The 21,285-nt window shown below is 42.5% G+C and overlaps 1 protein-coding gene across 1 annotated transcript in view; it reads left to right on the top strand.

The window, feature by feature from the left end:
• Window positions 1-21,285, top strand: part of RASGEF1B (RasGEF domain family member 1B) — a 143,725-nt gene that overhangs the window by 15,484 nt on the left and 106,956 nt on the right. Inside the window, exon 3 of the mRNA XM_005012766.6 lies at window positions 3,738-3,791. Within this exon, the coding sequence (XP_005012823.5) occupies window positions 3,738-3,791 (54 nt within the window). The remainder of the gene's footprint in view (window positions 1-3,737; window positions 3,792-21,285) is intronic.

The following is a 21,285-nucleotide window of genomic DNA, read 5'->3' as shown; positions in this document are numbered from 1 at the left end:
TTGGGCTTAAAAACACATTATGTTAGGTTCTGCGCAGTGCCAGTTTCTTTGAGTGTAGTAAATTGGGAAAAACAGATACAGATAAAGGGTAGAACTGCTGGGAGGTTGAGATGAAATGAAATTGGTTTTTCTACTCATACAGAAATGGGTAGCAGAGATCAGGCTAAGGTGGTTTTTAATCCAAGCAAAATGCTTTAATGAGGGCCTCTGCTTTTCTGATGTGTGAGAAAGTGTATATCAAATTTGGGTTCTTCCTATGAGCTGAAAACTGAACCCAAGTCGCTAAGAAGATTCTCGGTGACTAAATGAGTTAATGCTAATTAACTGCTTTTATTGCTGTAACTAACAGGATAGTGTGGTGCGATTGCTTTTTTCTTGTGTTTGACTTGGGTCATAAATACCCTGCATGTGTTCAAGTTGCTAGTTAAAACAGGATCTGAGGCTCCCTCACATATTCCAATAGCCCACGCTAAACCTCAGGCAGAGCAGAGGAGCTATTAGTGGGAGAGAAAAAGGATAACGTGAATTCAGAGAAGAAAAACTCGCTACAAAGACTTCTGTATAATTAGCACTGTTGCTGAGTATAATCTAACTGGTGCAATAAAAATGAAAATGCAGTGTGGAAGAACTTGAACATGACTTTTTGTGTGGAATGAGGACAGGTGGCTATACAAAAGGGGCTGATTCTGAAAGTGCTGAGACCTGCAGCTCCTGTCACCTTCAGGTGTTTTCCCTAGCAGATGATAGCCTAACATCTGAATGTCTTTGAGCCATTTGAGAGGTCCTTAACTGAGTATGCTCAAACACTGAAGATGGCTTCCTGGTGAGTAGAATTGGGTTGGTTTTGCAAGTGGCAACTGAAGGGCATTATAGGATGCTTATATCAATCCACTGAAACATTTTGTTTGAGTTAATCATAAATTTCTTCTGCAAATCTCAAGGGTAACATACCTGTGATTTCTCACGACCTGAGCCACCTGCCTGCTTTCCATAAGAAATTAGTGTGGATGCAGGGAAATAAATGGGGGGTGGAGGGGGGAATATAAATGGGGAAACTGTGGGCTCTTGGGAATCTGAGACTTCAGGTGTTTTTGTGGTACTCGGTCTTGTTGCTCATACCTGTGTGTGCGGGCTGGTTGTGCTATAACCTGCTAGAGAATCCTTTCCTGACATGAACAGCTGGAATTGGGGAGGGGCTGATTCTTAGCTGGTAGGCTAGTTTCTTAAATAAAACCCAGGCCTGGTGGTGATGAGGTTTTGTCTAGTCCTAGAAGCTTTCCAGTTGATGGTTGACTAACAGCAGCAGGGAAGCAGTCCTGCCATTTTGAAAGGTAAGGAATCTTTTTCTTCAGGCAGGAAGAAGATGAGAGGTTAAGTCCAAGGCTGAGGAAATTCAGGTTAAGTGAAGGTGTGGCTGTGCTGGAAAGATGTCACTGATTGTCCTTTGGGACAATGTGTTTTGTGGAGAATGAGGTAGCATTTAGGATGCAAGAATGTATTTCAGCTGCATGGCCGTGCTTGACCCAGTAGTTACTTGTGTAGTGCTAGCCGTTGTTTTTCCAAGAGGAAGCCCAGTTGTCTGATATATTGCAGTTACTCCGGAGGGTAAGAGTTTTGATTTTTAGGATGAGAAACAATGGAAGAGAAGACTTGTTGAACTACTTTTCCTTTTAAACTCGTATTCAAAAGTAAAAGATTTAAAAGGTCACTAATTTGTTCAGTATATGTAATTGGAATTCCATGTGAAATTCCCTCCCCTTTGACTTGTCTTGCTAAGAGTACTTACTCTTGCTAGGGGTATTTTCAGAAGAAACCTTCAGGGCTTCCTCTGAGGCTGGATACAGTCTTAGGGCTCTAACCCTGTCACTTAACAGACAGAAGTATGTATCTTTCTGCTCCTGTGAACTTCAGTAGAAGAAACCCCAGTAATATATGAAACGTAATGTTTGTTTTTCTTAGCCAAAAAACTCATTCTAAGGTTTGGAACCTATTTTTATAAATGTTTGTTATTTTGTTATTTTTCTGTTGGTTTCTTAATGTTTATCTGAGAATGCTTTGGATCACATGTGTGAATTTCGGTTACATGAAGTCTGAGTTGTCTAGCTTCAGGTGCTTTGTAACAGAACATCTCTGCTTCATGCTGTATGCTTGGTCACACAGGGGATTCAGCTTCAGTGGCAGAAAATCTCTCAATGCACCAGTTCCCGTCAACGTGGGTGAAACTACTGTGAACAAGCACTGAGGATTGTTACCTTCTGTGCTTGACTAATATGCTGAGCAGCCTTCGGGCATACAGTAGGCTGAAAATGTTTAGTGCTCATTTCTCCAGCCTTTTTGAGGAAATGCTTGCCTAGAGTTGAAATGCTGAACATGTTTAAGGAAAAAAAATGTATCAACTGATTCCAGTTTGAGAGCCTAATTTTGCCTTGAACTCTTAAGTTTTTAGGTCATCTCACAGGCAAATATTATGTCTTTATTGGGTGAGCTATTAGCTCCACTTTGCATTAAATGAGGATAAGTAGTTTTTTTTGCCCTGTTTTGCATTTTATCCCAACAGCTTTTCCATTAATTGTGCTGCAAACCTTCATTATCTAAATAGGATGCAGATGATGGTCATTAGACTGGAGGGTTGATCCTGCTGGCACAGTTAACAGTCTCTTCACTGGGGCACGGGAAAATACAAATTACCAGCTACATTTGGGTTAGTATTTTAGATTATTTCTGTATATTTTATTGCTGGGTTGGTGTTGATACTGTTTGTTCTGGAAATAAAACTGATTAGAGACTTGAGTAGGGCTTGATGAAGGAAAAGAACTAATGTATTTCTAGCAGGTCAGTGCTCATTCTTGATGTAACGTTCTGTTTAGAAGTTGAGGATGTTATTGAAAGCATTGCTGTGCACAAGCAGAAGTTGGTGGGCACCAGGTTACGGTCGTTGTTAGTACTTCAGGAATATTGTGCATCATGTGCTGAGATGCCCAAGTGCTTGCTGTGTTGTGCAGAAGTGATTCATACTGACAAGGAGATAAAATGAGGTCCTGGTATGTGAACACAGATTTCTTGTCAAAAGTATTGGTGGTTTGTTGAAAGTTAATGGCCCTTCTGCAAGTGGATGGAGGGTGATGCATAGAGCATGGGTGTTTTCTGACTGACCCCTCACTTAGGAGTGTCTCTTTGAGCCTAACACCCCTCCAGGAATGCCTTGTCTGTTACAGTAGGAGGGAAAACTTACCAGAACAGCTGAAACTGACCATTGCAGAGAGTTGTGCAAGGGACAACATTCACATTTGATTTGTAAAAGTTTTGCTGGACTGTACTTAAAGTGCTTTTGTGCATTGATACTGTGATTACTGGGGGGTTGGGGGAAAAAAAGACTACTTAGGGTTCCATTGGGTCTTCCTACTTGTGGTTAACTCCTACTGGAACTTTGAGTATGCTCTTTTACAGAACTTCAAACCCGGAATATTGTATCATGTAAAACAACTGTATACGTTACAGCACATGTTGCACAACTTAACACTAGAGAAACTTTTTTATTCCATGTCACCTAGCCGAAGGACTAGAAGAACCTAAGGGTAGCATGCATGTCTTGATACCAAGGCAAACTTTTACTGCACAGTAGTGATTTATTTTAATGTTTAGAGACATTTTGTTAAAAGAAAGGTGTTTTGTTCATCCTCCAGAAAATACGACAGTAGTTGTCCAGACTAACGGATCTTATGTCCTTTATTTTTCAGACTGTGCTCTTCAGGACATTGGCCAAGGAGAAGCCCTTAACTGCCCACAAACAGGTAAGCTAACCTTTAATTGTGCGCATCTTTTTAATATATTAAGAAAACAATGGCAACTACATGGCCTGGGTGCAGCCTCTGCAAGTAAGTAGTGTAATGCGGCAGGGAACTTGAAAACCTGTGATTGAAACAGAGATGAACACCATTTCATTTTGCCTTCAGTTTCTGGGGTAAAGTTTTTGGCATGTTGCTCCCTGTTCTGACTTTGAGCACAGGTGATTATGGGAAATGTTGCTGCCAAGCTGTCCAGATAGCTTAATGTTACTTCTACTTGAACTTTTAGTATATTGCTTTTAATACACATCAGGAGGGATGGAAAGTTAAAAGGGGCAGAAGGAACCATTATGGATTAGGTATTTGGAACAGAATTCACCTGAGGAAAAAAAGTTTGGTTTTGGATCACCCTAGCCATTGTGAGCATGTATCCAGCTTCAGTAAAAAGGGTTGCTGTGCTGTGGCTTAGCACCCTATGGAAACAATCCTGTATTGCTTCTGGGTCTTTTTTTTTTTTAATATTAAATGGGCTAGCTTGATCTTTGACTTGATGTAAGGCTTTACTTAATGTAATGCCAATTACAGGGAAAACCACTTGGATTTGTATTTCTGAAAGATTTCAGGTTGAATCTTTTAAACGTATGTAGAGGTTAATTACAAGAGGAGAAAAAAAAAAAAAAGAAAAAAGAGGAAAGGAGTTCCAACAGTGTTCTTTTATGTGATGTAGACATGATTGTCACAGGACTGTAAGAAGCCTTCTGTGCCGTTGGTCTACATACTTAGATATCTGGGGGAGAGTTTCTTCATATAAGGATTGTTTTTGGCCATCATCTTGCTTGAGTCAATAACTGTGGCTTTGGAAGATTTTGTTTTGTTTTGTTTGCAAGAAAAGGATCTTCTTCCTTCTTTATAACTACCAGGCATTCCTTCTTTATAACTACCAGGTCTCCTATTTGATGTATTTCACTACTAATATAGATAACTCTTCTATGCTACAGAGTTTGACTGTTCTCTACAGCCTGTTGTGCAGACTGGCAATGACAGGCAGGTTTTATAGTGCTTCTGTCAGCTCGAGGCTGTTGCTGGTTTTGTCTCTGCTTTCTAGTACCTTTGTAGGACATGGCTTTGGTAGTTCTTGCACGTGTCACAGAGTTCATATTGCTTTTTTTTTTTTTTTTTCAAATGTTTATATTTTATGCATCAGGCTTACTCTTCTGAACTTCTTCCTAATTAGTGACTTCCAGAAATTGCAGTTTCTGGATTACTTGGATTTGTGTGGGTTGATTTTCATGTTTTTGTCTTCCAGTTGAACTTGACTTTTTTTTTTTTTTTTTTTTTTTTTTTCAAGCAAAGCAATGAGAAAACTGCCTTTATTTTCTACAGGAAGGCATGAATTTAGTTTTGCATTACCTAGGGCTTTTTTTTCATACTGCAATATTGAAGAAATCATGGAGTTGTCACCAGTGCAGCATGTTCCAGTGGTGCTGGGAAATGTGATGTTGAGCATGGGAAGACCGGAGTGGAGTTAAAAACGTGTTGTCTTTGGGAGAAATGTCAAGTAGAGTCTGGTTTGAGAGAAAAGCTGGAGCTTCTGTAGGTTGGCTGCCTTAGAAGTGTGTGAAGGAACTTGGAATGGCTAATGTTATGGTTCAAGACTAATGTCCAATAGTTTAATGACTGGTTGCGGATCGCATTGTGAAGGAAGGTCTAGTGCATTCAATCGCAGCATGTGGGAGTAAAGGGCTTAGTGTTATTCAGAATAGAAAGCAAGTCCTGCCCAGGGCGGTGTGGTTTGGGATCATGTTAACACTTTGCTTATTGGTAGGTAGGTGGCACTGCTGAGAAGGCCACAGTCTCTCCAAAAAGCTCCCGGTATTAAATGTACCACATCATTGCTCGTGTCTGAGCATGATTCGCTACTGAAAGACAAGACGTTTGACAAAAATTATTTAGCCAAGGTATATTTAATGACAGAGAAGCCATCAAGGGCAGACGTTGATATAGTCTGTTTGATCAGATTGAAGTGGAGAAGCAGAGGTTAAAAAACAAGTAATGGGAAAGGAATGAGAAGAGTAACCCAAATGCAGGTGTGAATTTTTCTCCAAAGGAAAATGGAGTTTTACAGAAACACTGTATTGTGAAGTTCTTCATTAGTACAGAGGGGCCTAAGAAATGTTCTGAGGACATACACTGTCAGGGCAGGTAGATCAACTGGGTGCAGAAACAAGACTCGTCCATGGTATCAAGCAATTTATTTGCCCCTTCTCCCCTCACAGGAAAAAGAACCTTAAAAAGGACACAAGTCACCAAGTGTTTTTTTCAGAGGCTTGAAAGCAAGTTTGATTTGAGAGGTAAACCTGTGTGCATTCTGAGCCTGAAGAAGCCCAGGGCATCACTCAGTGAGTAGACACTCCTCAGATTACCCCAAGCAGTAGCAGGTGGCAGTTTTTCAGGCTTTGTTTCCAGCCACAGCTCTATCTCAAGAAGCAGCTGTGGAGTGAAAAACACAGGAAAATAGGTGAGCTAGTATAAAGTCATTTATTTTATGAAGGGACATACACATTTCATGCATCTTAGTCATGTACTTGCTAAATGGAACTTGGTAATGCATTCCAAGTACACTATTAACAACAATCCTTTCACAACACTTCATCCCTTCAAGAAATTCCTTCTTGTGCTCAGATGCCTGGGGAAACTGGCTGCCTGTGGCCTGCACAGGTATATCCTTCTTTAGATGGAAAGGCCATGCCTAGCAGGTAGTGGTTAATGGAGTTAAGTCCAGCTGGCATCCCATTACAAGTGCTGTCCCCCAGGGGCTGTTACTGGGGCCTATCTTGTTTAGTATCTTTATTGATGACCTGGATGAGGTGTTTGAGTGTACCCTCAGTAAATTTGCAGAAGAAAACCAAGTTGGGTGAAATTCTGGTAGGTCCTTTCCAACCTTGTGTTTCTATGATTCTATGAAAGGGGTGGGGGTGAGATTAATAGATGACTTTCAAGCTGAGATTTCCTGTTGGTGATTGGGAAACACAAGTAAGCTTGAGAACGAAGACAGGAACAACTGGACACAGGATGAGTGAGAATAGTTATGATGCTGCATTTTTGTACTCAAAATAGTAAGTAAAAGTTCACATCTAATATTGTGTCAACATGTTCACTAAAACATAACTCCATGAAAGGGGCAAAGGAGAACAACACATGAGTTTTGTCTGTCTCCATCTGCCTGTTGACAGATAATGTATATAGCTGCAACAACAGCATGCTCAGGTTTGCTGGGGGTGCTAACCAGAATGCACTGACTTATGTGGACTGCTGAGATACTGAAGTGCTTTGCCTTCCCTGACAAGCACTTCCTGTGTTCCTTATACCAGTATTTAATGTCATGATTGCTTATGTGTTGATGAACCTTGCAGAATAGGAGTTCATCTTAGTGCTGTGTGGTTTGGCAAACCGAACCCCAGAGGGTTATCTGCTGACTGTGATGAATTGCATTGTAATGAGGATCACAATACCAGCAGCTGAGCCTTCTGCTGGGGGATGCACAGCATGGGGTCTGAATGCTGCAGTTCTTAGTCAGCCCCCATTGACTTGAGTTTCCAAAATCAGCAGGAGCAAAGATGATTTCTGTCTGTGTTTTCTCCCTGTATATTTTTTAGGAAAAAGCACTTGGACTTCATTATAAAGCTCAGCTGTCTGTAACTGGTCCTGTCACGGTTATAAGTTGTATGTATCTTCCCCCTTCTCTGCATTTATTTCCTGGGGAGCAAGAAGGATGGCCAGGATATCAGATGGTTCCAGAAACCTGTTACCACTGTTACTCTTCTTACACTAGCTACTTAGGACTTGTGATCCTTAGTTTCAGTAACATTAGTAAGGCTAACTTCTGCTACTAAGATGTGAAATTTGGCAGGACCAGTGAAATTTGGCGTCATAATTTGACTAAGCATAATATCTCCTTTTTTTTTTTTTTTTTTTTTTTTCTATCAGAGGAGCCAGGAAATAACATCTCTGTCCTGTCCTGTAGCCTTGAAGCTGGTGTGTTTTCCTAATATGTAACATATTTTGGAACTTCGTATAGTTTGTTTTTCTGTGGATGTTTGTGATAACAATATAAAACAGCTTAAAAAGGACCTTCTTTAACTTGAGTAATAAATGTAAAAATTGTCAGGCGTTACTGCTAAGACATTAATATGAGAATTATATGTTTCTGAAGATTGTCTGCCTTGGTGTTAAATCTCTTAGCATTTTTAGTGATAGCAATCCTGTAGGGTAGAGACATTTATAATTCGAGCTGTCTTTTTATGGATTCTAGAAGATGTGTTTGAGTTTATTGCTATTCATGTGTTGTAGGATTTCCTTAAGAAAAACGGGCAATATACTTTAAAGGAAGTGATCAATGCTGGAGCAAAATCATGCTGCAAGAGATGTTTGTAAGTCTATGGCAGGAGTGTTATACAATGTGTTAAGCCCCTGGCTCATTCTGTTTAGTAAGCCCTGGTACATGCTGCAGAGGCTTGTTTTCTGCCATCAGGCTGTAATTAGCGTTTAATTCGGCCTTGCATGTTTTGGAAATATGCAAAGGAAAACCTTTTGTTTCCTGTTCTCCTGGCTTCAGTTCTTTAGTAGTTGCCCTTTGTCAGTGTTGTTTCCCTGAGACGGCTTAAAGTTCCTTTTGGAAATGAAATTCTTGTTTCACTCTTAACCCTCTATGCTCTGCATTTAGGCCTTGCTCTAGCATTTAAAATGGAAACTTAGGCCCTGTGTGTCAGTCCTGTATGAGCCCACCAAGGAGAGGGCTCGGTTTTCAACTGCATTTTGAGGGAGGCATATGTGGCATGTTATGGATGAGTTGTGAATCTTGCAGAGGAGGGGGAGGGGCTATCAACACAGCTAGGACTCAATCCTACTTCAGTGCTCAAATTTTTTTTGATCAACTGATCTAATTTAGTACCAACACTTTGTTGGGAAAGTTGTCACAGCTGCTTTCCTTCTCAAAACTCTGCAAAATAAAGGAAATCCACTTCTGTTGGCTTCGCTTCCTGTGTTGGATTTAAATTATCTATAAGCCGAAGGTGATGCCTCAGCTGTGCTGTTTAAATCTGTGAGGAAAGTTCTGTTCAACTCTAAAAGCATGAAAGCAGAACATGGATCCATTTGAAATCGATATCATGGAGACATAGAGAACGTTGGATTAGTGCTTAACCAGCCGAATGCTGGTGCAGGTTGTAAAGTCATGTCCTTCTCTGCTTCAAAATGGCTGTAAAATCAGGTACTGCTAAGTGTTTTTCTGTGGCATTTCAGAATCAAACAGGTCACAAACCAAATAATGAGCCTTGTTCCTAGAGCCCTGTCATAGAATTGTTTACACAGACCTGCGAACGAGATGGTATTAAAAAGATGGAGCTTGTATTAGGCAGGATTCATCTTTGAGTACAGCAAAAAGAGCACAATCAGGATGAAACTTAAGAGCAGTTAAAATGTATTGTTTTGAATATAATAGCTTTTAAGCAACTTTGAAGGATCCCTTTAGCAACAAACACTTGTTTTGCTCCAGTGCTATTTCCCAAACTGTGGAAAATAATATTTTTATATTCCCTCACACTTAAAATGCAAGTAAAAAAAAAAAAAGATGAAACTGAAAAGATAACATGAGGAGTAGTTACAGTTGCTGTCTTGTCTCTAATGAGCAAAAAGGTTATCTGGTGAATGTAGTTTTCTGAAGCAGCGTGGAATTCAGCTGTTACTTCAAAAAGCTTGAAGATCTGAGGTTTGTCAGTGTGTTTGACTTGTGACGCCCCCATGTAAAAGTTAGTATTGCAGTGCTCTGCTGGGGACCACAGACAAAGCAGTAAGGACAAATCCAAATGTGATTAAAATGCAGTGAAAATAGCGCTTAGGGAGGCATGCAAAGTGTGGGCCTGGTACTACAGTTCTGTGGGGTGTTAAAGCTTGAAGCTGGGCCCCTTCCTCAGGATTGTTTTGATGATTGTCCTGTGGATGAGTGGTGGAAAGCCTTAGACCAGGCAGGGGAAGGTACTGACTGAAGACTTGTATACAGCAGTAGTTCACAAATATTTTTTTGGAGGAGGAGCTTGGTTGGGATTTCCTAATCCTGTAGGAATTCCCTGGCCTTCATATTTATCGTATCAGAATACTTGTTGGACAGTAACCTGACATCTCAGTACTGAGGACCTAGCTTGGTGTGCTGCTGTACTCTGGATTGTCTAAATTTCATTTTCATGCTTAGCAATCTCTTTCCAAAGGGCTCTAGTAATATAGCCTGTGGTAGTATTGGGTGTCTACTTTCCTTGAGGTGTTGCCAAGTTTTTCTTCCAGTTCCCCCTTTAATCTGGTGGAACCCCTCATGGAAGAACCTAGGGCTGTTTTTTTCTGTGTTTTTTTTTGTTTTGTTTTGTTTTGTTTTTTGTCGCAAAACTGTCCCTCTAACTTGGAGGGCTGATGAGAAATTGTTTAGCTGTGTTTTGTTTTGTTTTTTGTGTAATAATGATCAAATTGTGTAGCTTGCCATTGTACTATATTTCTTCCTCAATTAAGTTTCTGGTGTATAAAAATATGCCATTTGTTGTGCTGTAACTATAGTTTAGAATGGGACTGTCTCCTTCTTGTCTATTTCTTGTGTTTGGTCATGAGGGTTGCTTCACTTGTATTTTACTTCTGGATACTCACAACAGAATGACCAGCCGCAAGAAACACTTTTGTGTATTCTGATGATGGAGGTGTTTTCATGATCTTTCCTGATGAGTGGTAGTAAATCTTGTGTGTTTTTAGAGACCACAAACTCTCACTGGCTATAAGAGCTAGAAATGTATTTTAGATTGACATGTAGTTTGAAGTTCTCTATTAACCTTTTGGTCTTTGCCCTGTTGCAGTGGTACCTAATAATCAGCTTCCAACTTGTGAGGTGATTTTATGTCATTGGGGGCTAAGAAAGTGTGCTGACATAACCGTACTGTGGATTTTAGAGTATTTGATTATTTTTTTTCCTGCTAAAAAGAATCCTCTAACGGAAATGTCAGTCCATATTTAATAATGCATTGTTACTTGTATCTTGCTCATAACTATCAAAGGTGCCAGACTTTGCTGCAGAGGCAGAGTTTAACACCTGAAGAGCAGCATCTCTCCAATTTCTTACTCTGTTGAAATCGGGCATAATTTCATACTTTGTTGTCTGAAAAAAAAAAAAAACCAACAACTGTTGATTGTCTTGTGTTTTGGAAACACTGCAGGAATGGAGATATATCCCACAAGGATGAATACTTTGTTAAATGTTATCTTCCACTGCTTTCCGGACATCCATGCTTTCTTCCATCTTGTGACATGAAAATGCCTGCAGTGCTCCCTGTTCCTCTGCTTGTGGCATCAGCTTTCCTTGTGCAGCTGCCATTCAGCACCTTCTGCTACCAAAGTGCAGCAGGCTTGAGGCAGGCTCCTGGCTGCTTCTTCTTGGTCTTGTTTTGTGCTTCTTGTCCATAGCTGACTCAAACACAAGAAGTACACAGGCAATGGGCAGAGATGAATGCTGTGCTGGCACGCTGCCTTTTTCACTGCTCTGCGCTGGCGCTTTGACCCAGACTTGTGGTGTGCTGGGCACCTTGGTCCCGAGGTAGGTCTGAAAGCTCAGCTCCGGCTGCAGAGCTGGCCACCAGAAGCAGTGGGTGCACCTGCTGTGGCTGCTAACATGGGACTTGGCAGCAGTGCTGAGCACTTGTGATATGTACGGGATTGTATATAATTAATGCTGGTGTCTTTGTGAATGCTTGTTTACTGAGACCTGGCTTAAGATCACAAAGCTTACTCTGTGCAGCATGCCAGAGACACAGCAGATGGTCATGTTTTGTGCCCTTGTAATCTGCTGTGCGTTTGGACCAGTGACCTAGAAGGGATGGGCTCTGTGATGCTTTGCCTGCTCTCTGTGGTCTGCCATTCTACCCACAGTTGTGCCCCTTTTGTGGGCAAGGTGTCATTGTGAATGTTAATTTGAAGAGATTACACTGCTCTCACAGTGGATGGTATCTAACACAGGGTTAGCAGCCTGAAACCGGGGGGGTTTAGGCTGCTATGGAACTAGAAGGCTTTGGAGGCATCCCATCTGTGCGTCTGCACAGCTCTGGCCATCCTGATTACAGCGTAGCTCCCGCTGTGGACACCTTCTTTCAAAAGAACCTGATGAATATTGTAAACATGCTGGGAACCTCTCCAGACTAAAACTACTTGACAGAAGCTGTCATCACAGGCTTGCTCAATCCTTTCTTCCTCTTGATTTCTCTAACTCTCCCCTGCAACTTAAAGCCGGGCTGGCAGGCTTTGGGGAGACTGATCAGTGGCAGCTTCTCCTTGCACCGTAGCCTGCTGCTACTGCTGGCATGAAAGGTGGCTGGAGATAGCGGTTGCTGGTAGTGCTGCAAGGTTTTGTTAAGGCACAGGCTGGTTCACTTGTACTGTGTCAGCCCTTGGCTACCCATCAGCATTATTCATTGGTATATTGGAGGAGAAAAATGGGGAGAGTGAAGCAAAGACAAATACTGCCTCTGCTTTTGTGATAATGTAAGGGATCCATCGGAGTGCACACGAATTCAAACAAATTTCCTGATCCAGTGAAATCTTTGGCAGATTTTTCCTATCTCCAATGAAGTAGCGTGCAAATTCTATATGATCGTTGTGTGTTTAAATACATCCATTTAAAACTTAAGTAGAGCAGGAAAATCATAAAATGGCTTTACTGGAATTGTACAGATAGCTCCAAACCCCAAGCAGCTAGTGACAAAAACTGGTGAGAACGGATGGGAGTCCCAGCCCAAAAACAGGAGTTCATTTAGCAACATGGTCAAGCTGTGCACTTGAGCAGCTACCTGAAACAAGTAGGTCTGCAGTTCTGCATGGCTGTAGAGCAGATTTCTGCCTTTTTGCACCAAACCCTTTCCATGACTGAGTGGTAGAGTTGAAAAGTGGAGGAGGCACAGCACCTTAGGTGGTGGGATGGGGGAAGGATCCCACGTTATCTTAGCTTTCCAAGTGAGATGCTCAAGCAGCGTAAATAAGTAGAAAACAGTCTACCTCATAATTTGGCCTTGTGGGATGTGTTTTTTTTAATTCACAACTCATGCTGAATAGTTAGCACAATGATGACTGTACAAAGCATCCTCCTGTGAAAGATAAATGAGTTAAATAACAAGCCTGTTTCTGGTAGGAGTATCCAGATGGTGCTGTTGTACAAAAAGTTATTGGCAGGTTGTCTCAGCATAGGATTGCTGCTTGCTATGAAGAGCAGCTTGTACTATTAGGAGTTTGGTGCTACAGGAGTTTGCAAGTTGTGGTAAATGGGAATTCCTGACTCTCTGCAGTTGTGTCAGTCCCCAGGCAAGGAACTAGACCCGTGTTAGGCCTGAAACACAAAGATATGGGAAAAATGCATGCAGTTAGCTGTCTTTTCTGACTCAGAGGTATAGAACAAGACAGTGTGGCCAGATAATGTTCTTGTTGTTTTCATTGGGATTATTATAAGGGGAAAAAATAAGGATTCTCTTCATAGAAATCCCCATTCCTTTGCATTATGGGGATAGGAGGCAGGTGGGTGTTCTGAAGTAGCTAGGAATCTGAGACAGAGGTGGTGGTTTCCAGTGGTGAGAGAATAAAAGAAGGGTAAATCAGAAGCAAAACCTAAAGCTAATAAGGCTGCTGCTTTTAGTCAGTAAAATGTCATTAATATTCCCTGACTTTTTTTTTTTAAATCCAAATACATTTCTAAATTAATTGCAGGTGGAAATGGAACTGCATGGTGTCATTTCTGCATGATGAAGGGCTGCCATTGAATCCTGAGTTTTTTACGCCCTAGGAGGGTGTTCAGTGACTGGCAGACTAGTGAAAGTAATGACAGCTTTATAATGAGGGGACTAAAAGCTGAATGACAGAAACAGGGAAGAGAACTTGAGTGTTGTTAACTTAATCACTTCTAATTTCAGTTCTCTAGGTTTTTGTTAACCTGTTCATTTAGCTCTAGTGATCACTGGGGATAATGCCTTTGATTAAATGTATGTGGCGCTCAGTGTCCTTGGGTGGTGTATTACAAAAAGATGAGATGACACTTGTCATTTCTGGTAAGTTATTAAAAGGAAAAGAATACAGCTTAGAATGTATTTGAGATCTCTTCAGTTCTTCAAGGTAAATAAGGGCCCAGTCCTCATTTATGGGGGAAAAAAAGTATGAAATCGTTTGTGACTTTTTTTAAAGCAAATACAGTTGAATTTTGCAAGGAGAATGAAGTCCCAACAGGACAGGCAACATATCTCTGAAGTTCCAAGGACTTCTTTGAAGAATGCTTTTGTTTTGGCCAGTTTACTTGGCTATTAAGTTATGTGCTAATGATGCTGATAACTGAAGCATAGAAGGGCAATTAACCTGTTGTATTAACTTACTAAATAAAATGCTACCTTCTCCACCCATAAAAACCACTAGGCTCCCACTTAACCATGCACTTTCAGGTATTTGGTCAGGAGAAAAATGTTGCAGAGCATGAGAATAACTTGTTGCTTGGTCTGAGTGATACCTGTTTGTTTTGGAAGATCAGCTGCTGGGTTCTGCTTAGGAAGCTGGTCTAGGACTGGAAGTTCTGGATCACTTTTTGTCAGTTTCTGGGTGCTCTGGTTAAAAGGGTTCGTCTGGTCTGATTTTTACTTGGATCCTGTCTATGGCTTTTCTTTCAGAAATTCTGTTTGATTTATTAAATGTATGAACGAAAATTTCTGTACTGGGATTTACCATTATACCTGGACTGTTAGGGAATTTTGTCTTCTTCCTTCAGCTTCTTGTTCCGTACTAGCAGGACCCACAAGGTGGCAATGTCCCACAGTGGGATTGTTAGGACAAGGACACCAGACTTGTTCTGCTTAAACCTGGCAGAAATGCAGGTAACTCGAATTTTGTATACGGGAGGGAATTGCTGGCAGGCTGGAGATAAAACTTCCAGGCTAATGACTCGAGCTTTTGAGGGCCTGCCTGATGGGGCTGCTTGGGCCAGAGGTGCTCTGTGCAGTTACCTACGTGGCAATCTACAGCTTGGCTTCCTGCTGCTGGGAGATATTCTGGAATTCATGTCCCCATCTGATAGTTCCCTTTGCTTCCTTCTATCTCTCTTGGGTTGGAGCATGTTTTTTGGTTGTTTGTTTTTAATTAAATTTGTTCACAATGGGTTTCTGCTGTTCCTGTTCATTTAGTCTGCTTTGTAGAGATCCTGTTAGCCTTGTTTGATTATGCTTGATGTAAGAGTACAGAATTTACACCTTTCAGAAAATTACTGTAGCCCCTACTGTGGCAATGTTTGGTTTATAATGAGGAAAAGTAACATTTGTTTCCTAAGGTCGGGTTAGTCACATTTCCTGAAGCTGAGATTAATCTGATGTGGTTTGTCTGAAATAATGAATTCTCACTGTGCTACTACATGGCAAGTGAGTTGTGATGTTCACATAATGATTCCCTTAATGAAAGTACAGCATCTCAGTAACTTCTGCAGTGTAATGTCTGTCTTGGTTGGCACAGAGACCTTCATTAGCCTTTTCATGTGCACTGTAAGGTTTGTCTTAGTGGAACTCTTCGATTCCCTAAACTCTGAAAAACATACATACATCTTATTTCCCTTCTACATTTAAATAAGGTCCCTGGAAATAACACAACTATGGAGGGAGAGAACCTGGTAAGTAGCTGGAGAGTAGCTGCCTAAACGCTCTTCAGCTTTAGAGCTTTTTGACACAAGTTGCACAATATAAATATGCTTGATAAGATCCTTAGTGTTACGTGCTCTCACTAACTGATCTTCTATTAAATGGTTAAGTTCTGAAACTGTATTCCAGTAAGCACTTGTATCTTCAGACACTGGCTTACAGTAAAGGATGGGTCTGTATATTCTGTTCTTCCTGTAATGCAAAAACCATTAGGGGATGAAGGTCTCTCCCAAAAGCTGCTATTTTAGCTGCTAATGCCAGACCTTTTGTATCGTGAGAGGTCACACATAAGCATTAGTGAGTATCTAGGTGCTTTGTAACTCAGGTATGCTGCTTAACAGTTTTAGAGAATCAACCTTTTCTCCAGGCCTCATCAGCTACTTTGCTTTTTCAGCTGTCTTAAGGTCTATGGGAAGTAGTAAGAAGCAGTTCTGAAGCTGTGGTCTGGTAGAATACTTTGAGCAGATCAAACAACACATGTCTGCAGTCAGCCTGGGCTGACTTGAAACTGCTACAGCTATTTCAGCTGGTTTCAGCTTGCAGCTTGGTTGGTGGCCAGCTTGTTTGGGCAGCAGTACCATAAGGGCAGTAGAAAACCAGTGCCTGCCAAGTTTTCCTGGGAAGATGGCAGTTCTGAATATCTGTTTATATTTTATTTACTGGAAACAGAGCTGATGTTTGGCATGCTGACAGCTCGAGGCTTGCTTAAATAATGCACTTCTCCAAGATTTTGTTTCCTTAACGTTTTCCCCACCATTCATGCCAATTTTTTGGGGGGGAAAACAAAACCAAGGACCTCGGTGACAGTCCATCGGAGTTGGTAGTAACTTCCAGTGCTTTCTACTCAGCCACACCACTTGGCTTTCACATACTCTTGTAACAAACTTGAAATGCTTACTTGCTCCTTTTTTTTTTTTTTTCCTGAACTTTGCTATTTACTCATCTCCACTATTAAAATAATTCAGGGGGCATAGTTGGCTTCAACTACTGGCAGTGTGTTTTGATTCTTCGCTGTGGCCGCCACCTACCTTTGTGTGCATTGAAAATGACTGGAGAAAACGGAGCATGTGGGCCAGGCTGACACTGGCTGCACTGGCAGCCAAGCTGGTGAGGGAAACTGATCCCGATAGGTAATGCAGGGGTGCGTAGCCCTCCTAAAACACCTCCTTTATAAAGGACTTGTATTTTTCAAAGCAGGATAATCTTCCCCTACAGTTCTATGTGGTAGATGCTCAGCTACTATTAGAGTTTGCTTTTCCAGGCGGACAGACCCAGGTAGCATAGGGTGCGGTATGTAAGGGAAGAAGTTACAAGTCAGATGCCACTGAAGTGTTAACTTAAACTGCCTTGTAAAAAGGGCTGAATGCTGCACTAGATTGGAGTACAGCTTCTTCAGGCTGATTTAGAGCTCCAAGTGCTAGAAGTTTCCCCTTTTGTCATGCAGTCAGCTTCGGGATAAAGTGAGAAAATGGAGGCTTGAGCTCAGATCTCCCCAGGTCCATCTTGCTGTCTTGTTCTTTGTTGTCCTGTCCCTCACACAGACTAAATTTAAATTCTGTGTGGAAATATAGGCTCCAAACATGTAGTAGTTGAAAAACCATGACAATTTCTAATCTCAGAACCATTGAATCATTCTGGTTGGAAAAGATCTCTAATATCAAGTCCACCCATTAAACTAGCACTACCCAGTCCACCAGTAAACCATATCCCCAAGCACCACAGCTCCGCCTTCGTTGAATCCCTACAGGGATGGTGACTCAACTACTTCCCTGGGCAAACTGTTCCAATGCCTCATAACTCTTTCAGTGGAGACTTTTTTCTTCCCCAATATTGGACCTAAAACTCCCCAGGTGCAACTTGAGGCCCTTTTCTCATGTTCTTCGGCCTGGGAAAAGAGACTGACCCCATCTACTACAACCTCCTTTGAGGTACTTGTAGAGAGTTGTCCCTTGTGCCTTATTTTCTCTGTGCTAAATAAACACAGTTTCCTCAACTGCTCCTCCTCAGACTTGTTCTCCAGACCCCTCACCATCTTCGTTGCCCTTCTCTGGACATGCTGCAGCACCTCGATGTCCTTCATGTAGTGAGGGGCCCCTAACTGAACACAGTACTCGAGGTGCGGCCTCCCCAGAGCCAAGTACAGAGGAGCAACCACTTCCCTAGCCCTGCTGGCCACAGTGTTTCTGATGCAAGCCGGGGTGCTGTTGGCCTTCTTGGCCACCTGAGCACACTGCTGGCTCATGTTCAGTGGGCTATCAACAAATCCCCCCAGCTCCCTTCCAACTGGCCAGCTCTCCAGCCACTCCTCTCCCAGCCTGTAGCTCTGCTTGGGGTTGTTGTGCCCCAGGTGCAGGACCCGGCACTTGGCCTTGTTGAACTTCATGCAGTTGACCTCAGCCCATCGGTGCAGCCTATCCAGATCCTCCTGCAGAGCCTTCCTACCCTTGAGCAGATCGACACACGCACCCAACTTGGTGTCATCTGCAAACTTATCAAGGGTGCACTCGATCCCCTCATTGAGATCATTGATAAAGATATTAAAGAGAACTGGCCCTAGTACTGAGCCCTGCGGGACTCCACTAGTGACCGGCCTCCAGCTGGATTTAACTCAATTCATCACAACTCTTTGGGCCTGGCCACCCAGCCAGCTTGTTACCCAGTGAGACGTGCACCCTTCCAAGCCATGAGCAGCCAGTTTCTCCAGGAGAATGCTGTGGGAAACAGTGTCAAAAGCTTTACTGAAGTCTAGGTAGACCACAGCCTTTCCCTCATCCACTAGGCATGTCATAATTAGTAAGGATGGAACAGTGGTGTGCTACTTACATGGCTGGTCAGAAAAGGCCTCCATTCCTTTTTTTATTATTGCTCTAAGTCAATGAATCAGCAAGTTTGCAGATGACACCAAGCTGTGTGGTGCAGCTGACATGCCGGAGGGAAGGGATGCCACCCAGAAGGACCTTGACAGGCCTGAGAGATGGGCTGCGCTTACCTCATTCAACAAGGCCACCTGCAAGGTCCTTCTTCTGGGCTGGGACAACCCTAAGGACAAATACGGGCTGGGTGGAGAATGGATTGAGAGGTGCCCTGAGGAGGAGGACTTGGGGATGTTGGTTGGTGAGAAGCTCATCAGGAGCTGGCAATGGTATCCTGGCCTGCATCAAAAGAGAATGACCAGCTGGGGGAGGGAGGTGGTGCTCCCCCTCTGCTCCTGTGAGACCCCACCTGGAGAGCTGCATTCAGCACTGGATCCCCCAGTATAAGAAGGACAGGGACCCATTAGAACAAGTCCAGAGGGGGCTGTGAGGGTGTTCAGAGGACTGGAGCACCTCTCCTACAAAGACAAGCTGAGGGAATTAGGGTTGTAAAGCCTGGAGAAGAGAAAGCTCTAGGAAGACCTTATAGCAGGCTTCCAGTACCTAAAGGGGCCTACAGGAAAACTGGGGAGATCCTTTTAGCAATGATGTGTAGTGATAGAACAAGGACTAATGGTTTTAAACTGAAAGAAGGTAGATTTATATTTCATGCAAGGAAGAAATTCCCCACCATGTGCTTTGTGGGGCCCTGGTTCGGGCTACCCCAAGAAACTGTGGCTGCCCCATCCCTGGCAGTGCCCAAGGGGACTGCCAAATGCTACCTGGGCTGGTGAGAGGAGAACCTGCCCTTGGCAGGGGGCTGGAACCAGGTGAGCTTTAATGGCCCTTCCAACCCAAATTATTTTGTGAATCGGTGCTGAGCTGTTAGGTGCTGAGGTGCTAATGCTTCAACCTTTTGGCATGGAAATGGCTCTCTTCAAAGGATGGGAAATCGTTGTTATTGAGCAATTATCTCTGCTAAATATCTGTGCTGACAAATGCTTGGGAATTCTTCTGCTTGATTAGAGCTATTAACTAACACGTGGACATTCTGAGGCTAAGGACAGCCTTGAGACAGAACTGCAAGAAAGTAAAATCAGAAGGTAAAACCAGCGCTGTGATCAATCAGCAAGTGAGTGCTTGGATTTCATAGGACGTCTTTAGAGTTGTGCTTTGGAAATATTTTTGATCTTCCCTGAAATGTTTGTGTGTGTGAACAACAAAACAAAACAAAAAAATACAGTTGGTTCAGAGTAGCCTTGATGTTTCCATAGTGTCTCTGATGAAGGCTTTCTGCTCGTTAGACATGACAAATTGCCAGTTATGGTTAGTTATTAAAACGGCACCCTTAGGGAAAGACAAGATGGCTTGTGTGCTACATGAATAGCCATACATGTGTGTGTGTGGTGATTGTGACTTGTGGATCTTACAGTCATCAGTGCTACCGATAATAAATCAAGACTCCTGCCTCAGAGAACCTTTCTCTGATGGGAAAGGAGCTATGAAGTTGGACAGGGGCATTTTCCCCTTCAAGCCTGCACATGCTGCAACGAGTTCCAGCACTTGTCTTTCCAGGGAATACAGGGGAGGAAGTCACAAACCAGAGGGATGATTTATGTGAGGAGAGCTGGCTTCTTCACCTGAATCACCTGGAAACCTTCTCTGCAAATAGAGTCTGTGCTCCAGTTTAATTAGCAATTGGTAGGCTTGTCTTGGGAATTATCAGTTAGTGTATTTTCCAACAGGAGCTACTACTTGAAGGAGCTTGCTGGGCAGCTAATTAATACAGACGAGAGGCTCTGTACAGTGACCAAAAACTGAGTGTAGCAACTTCACTGGAAAATGTCAGTTCTTTGAACACGTATGTGGAAAAGAGTAACTTGCTTGCTCCAAGGGTACCAGGTGAGAGCAGCAGAGCTCATGATGTTCTCAGCCAGTGTTTTTTGTTTTGCTTGTCTCGGGACTGCACTCTGCTTCTGTATTTGTATTCTCTGAATCCTTTTAAACAAAGGGGACCCTGAAAGTGAGAAAACCACTGTTTTTGAAGGAGTACTTGTTATCCCAGTACAGGAACAACAGCAGTTGGAGCCATCCTGGCTGCAGGTAACCTTTAACTTCACCTATTAATCAGTGATTCAGCACTGAATGTCCAAAATGCTATTCATGTTTTTATTATTAGATAAAGGGAAGGAGGGCTGAGAAATGGCATATGCTGACCACACACCATGTAAATTGTTGATAGTTGTTCAGTTTGCAGCATGGTGAAAGCTCTTGAAGTACCCTGGAGTTATGCATATGGAGTTACTTCCATCACCTGTCTTAGATCCAAGCAAGTACTAGCATAGCTACAGGAGGAAGAGGAAAAATTTCTTCCTCTAGAAAAAGGCAGCGATGGAATGAGGCCCAGTTTTTGGCCAGATCAGTGAGCTGAACCAAGTGGTTGTTTAAACATTGAGTGAAAAGCTGCCTTTTAAGCAGCAGCCTGTGTGAAGCCCAGCTACCCCTGAGTATCAGTGAGCGAGTTAGCAGTCCCCAACATCAGTGTGAGACTGACTTCGTTGCTGGCCTGGCGCAGCTGTTTGTGACTAATGGGACAGGGTAATTAAGCTGGGCTGGCCATAGGTCAGAGGCTGTTGTTCCAAACTAGAGCTCTGAAATAGCAAGCATCCTCTGAGGAAGCTTCATTGCCTTTCCGTGCATGTTTCCTTTACTCAGAATGTCAACCTTGGTTTTAACCTGAGGGAAAATACAGCGTGTTTCATTGTGTAAACTGAGACGTGCACCAAACAGCTTTCCAAACAGAGTGCAATTATTGGCTCACTGACACACAGGGTACTAATTACCTCTGAAATGCAGCTCAGGCTCCTATACATTATAATGGTGGTAACAGAAGATTTATGATGCCAGCTCTTT

This window comes from Anas platyrhynchos, chromosome 4 (genome assembly GCF_047663525.1).
Source record: "Anas platyrhynchos isolate ZD024472 breed Pekin duck chromosome 4, IASCAAS_PekinDuck_T2T, whole genome shotgun sequence".
NCBI lineage: Eukaryota > Metazoa > Chordata > Aves > Anseriformes > Anatidae > Anas > Anas platyrhynchos.
Note: the sequence above shows the minus strand (reverse complement) of the source record. Positions and strands in the feature narration are given on the sequence as shown.